Source organism: Geospiza fortis, unplaced genomic scaffold (genome assembly GCF_000277835.1).
Source record: "Geospiza fortis unplaced genomic scaffold, GeoFor_1.0 scaffold118, whole genome shotgun sequence".
Classification (NCBI taxonomy): domain Eukaryota; kingdom Metazoa; phylum Chordata; class Aves; order Passeriformes; family Thraupidae; genus Geospiza; species Geospiza fortis.
Genome location: NW_005054380.1, coordinates 2,017,476 through 2,020,246, shown reverse-complemented (window position 1 = coordinate 2,020,246; position 2,771 = coordinate 2,017,476). Strand labels below are relative to the sequence as shown.

Here is a 2,771-nt window from a genome sequence, read left to right as displayed (position 1 = left end):
AGGCACAGGCTGCTGTGGGCAGCCCTTCCCGGGGTCTCTGGGCTGCTCCCTGACCCCAGACATGAATTATGGCACATCCTCACCTCCCCTGCCCCTTCCTCTCCAGTGGGAGCAGTGGCCAAGAGGGATGCACCCTGCCTCTGTACCCTGGGCCACCCATGTGGCCCTGTGACACCATGATGCCCACATGTCCCCATGCCATGGTGATGTCCCCATGTCACCTGTGTGCCATCCAGGGTGATGCCCACATGTCCCCATGCCAGGGTGATGTCCCCATGTCACCTGTGTGCCATCCAGGGTGATGCCCACATGCCCCCACACCCCTGAGCCTCCTGTGACCCCACAGCTCAGGGCCCCCCGCGTGCCCCCACCTCAGTGCCCTGTTTCAGCAGGTTCTGGAACTGGGGCCAGAACTCCCTGCGCAGGATCCACTTGAGCTTCAGTGGCAGCGTCTCCCCTGGCTCCAGGGAGCCCTGTGCCAAAGCAGATGTCAGCACTGGGGGCTGCCACCAGCACACTCCCGCCTCCCTCCCTGCCACCAGCTTGGCCATCAGGCCTGCCAGCACTGCAGAAGCTGCCACAAGGGCTGCTGGTGCCTCCCGCCCTCCCTCTGCTGCCCAAAGCGCTCAGCTCTGCCCAAGCTGATGTCTGAGTGTGCCCGATCCCGTGCCTGCCAAAGGATGCTTTGCCAGTGGCTTCACGGGCTCACATGGAGGATTGAAGCCATGGAGGGAGAGGCAGGGGGTCAGGGTGAGTGGGGGAATGTCAGGAGAGCACTGCTCCCCCAGCAGCCTGGCACGCAGGGGCTCTGCAGGAGGGGCAGAGGCACCTCCTCAGCCAGGCTGTGACACACACCTGTGATTGCCCCTTTTCTGTGGGACCCTTCCCTTCCCTTCCCTTCCCTTCCCTTCCCTTCCCTTCCCTTCCCTTCCCTTCCCTTCCCTTCCCTCCCCTCCCCTCCCCTGGTTTTTCCCAGCTCTCACCCCAGGCAGAGCCCACACATCTGACAGGGGATATTGGGCCACCAGGACTTCCAGCATCTTCTTCAGGCTCTTCCTTATGATGGACCCATCCAGGTTCCTCCTCCAGCTGTGGGAGAGGCCCCTGTCACGCTGCAGCTGTGGCTCCCCTCTGCCCAGCAGCGCTCACGTTGGCAGTGTGGGGTTTGGCCAGGTCTCTGGGGTGACCCCATGGCCCCTTTTCCACCCCACATCCCCACCCCACACTCACCGGGTCACCACGGGGTGCAGGGCATGGTTGGGCCCAAAGCAGTGCAGCCTCCCACGGCCTCTCAGCCCCGTCCTGCCCATGGGGTTCCTGCAGGGTGACAGTGAGGGCACCCTCTGGGCACCCCAGAACCCTTCCCTACCCCTGCATCCCACATTTTGGGGTGGTTTTGGGGGTCAGCCCTAAGGGTGGTGCGTGCAGTCATCCCTGCCCCGTAGGACAGTGGGGATGGGATGGAAGTGCCCAGGCAGCCCTGGCCTCTCCATGTGCCCGTGCTTGTCCTGCCAGGCAGCTGCCATGGTGCTGGCACTCACAGTGGCAGGGACACTCACACTGGCAGGGGCAGGGACACACAGTGACAGTGGCACTCACTCACAGTGACAGTGACACTCACAATGGCACTCACGGTGGCAGGGGCACTCACAGTGATAGAGGCACTCAGTGACAGTGGCACTCACTCACAGTGACAGTGGCACTCACAGTGACACAGTGACAGTGGCACTCACAGTGGCACTCAGTGACAGTGGCACTCACAGTGACAGGGACACTCACAGTGACAGTGGCACTCACTCACAGTGACAGTGGCACTCGCTCACAGTGACAGTGGCACTCACAGTGGCAGTGACACAGTGACAGTGGCACTCACGGTGCCAGGGACACTCACAGTAACACTCACAGTGACAGTGGCACTCACAGTGGCAGTGACACAGTGACAGTGGCATTCACAGTGGCACTCACAGTGACACAGTGACAGTGGCACTCACAGTGACAGTGACACAGTGACAGTGGCACTCACTCACAGTGACACAGTGACAGTGGCACACAGTGACACAGTGGCAGTGGCACTCACAGTGACAGTGGCACTCACAGTGACACTCACAGTGACAGTGGCACACAGTGACACAGTGGCACACAGTGACACAGTGACAGTGGCACTCACAGTGGCACAGTGACAGTGGCACACAGTGACAGTGGCACTCACAGTGGCAGCCCGTCCTGCACGGCGTACAGCCCGTGGAAGCTCTGCCGGTCGATCAGCCCGTCCATGGTGTTGTAGTTGATCTTCAGCAGAGACTCCAAGGAGCTGAGGGTGGGAGGCAGCCCGGCTGGGAGGGCTGGCTGTGCCACCCGGGCAAGGGAGCAGGGCTGGGCAGCCCTGGGGGGACACTCACAGGCTGAAGGGGTCCTGCACTGCCATGTCCTTGTGGTCAGCCGAGTAGGCGGGGGGGTCGTAGAGTGGGAAATCCACCTGCACAACACATGGCTGTGTCAGCCCCCTGAGTTGTGTCCCTGCTCTCACAGCAGGCAGGGGCTGGGACCCCAGGGACACCCCAGGGCCTGGTCTCTTCCTCTGGCCAGCTCGTGGGATGCTCCAGGCTCTGCTGGGGGCTGAGCTCAGAGTTTTGGCTGGAAGGCTCACACCCCCGTGGGGGCCAGTACTGGATGCTGTCCCTGCCCCCGAGGCAGCCGTGCTTCAGGAAATGCACAGGTGGGTGCTGGTACCCCCTGTGTCCCACCACGCATCCCCAGGCACTCCTGGCACT

General features: G+C 62.4%; 1 protein-coding gene and 1 non-coding gene across 2 annotated transcripts in view; both read right to left on the bottom strand.

The window, feature by feature from the left end:
• Positions 1 to 2,771, bottom strand: part of TRPM2 (transient receptor potential cation channel subfamily M member 2) — a 21,987-nt gene that overhangs the window by 2,156 nt on the left and 17,060 nt on the right. The window contains exons 27-31 of the mRNA XM_031060326.1: positions 2,400 to 2,476; positions 2,210 to 2,311; positions 1,231 to 1,317; positions 984 to 1,089; positions 372 to 473 (exon numbers count right to left, since the gene is read on the bottom strand). Coding sequence (XP_030916186.1) covers positions 372 to 473; positions 984 to 1,089; positions 1,231 to 1,317; positions 2,210 to 2,311; positions 2,400 to 2,476 — 474 coding nt within the window. The remainder of the gene's footprint in view (positions 1 to 371; positions 474 to 983; positions 1,090 to 1,230; positions 1,318 to 2,209; positions 2,312 to 2,399; positions 2,477 to 2,771) is intronic.
• On the bottom strand, positions 430 to 515 carry LOC115948348. Its single transcript, XR_004082169.1, has one exon. It is a non-coding gene; the product is annotated as a Z6 small nucleolar RNA (small nucleolar RNA).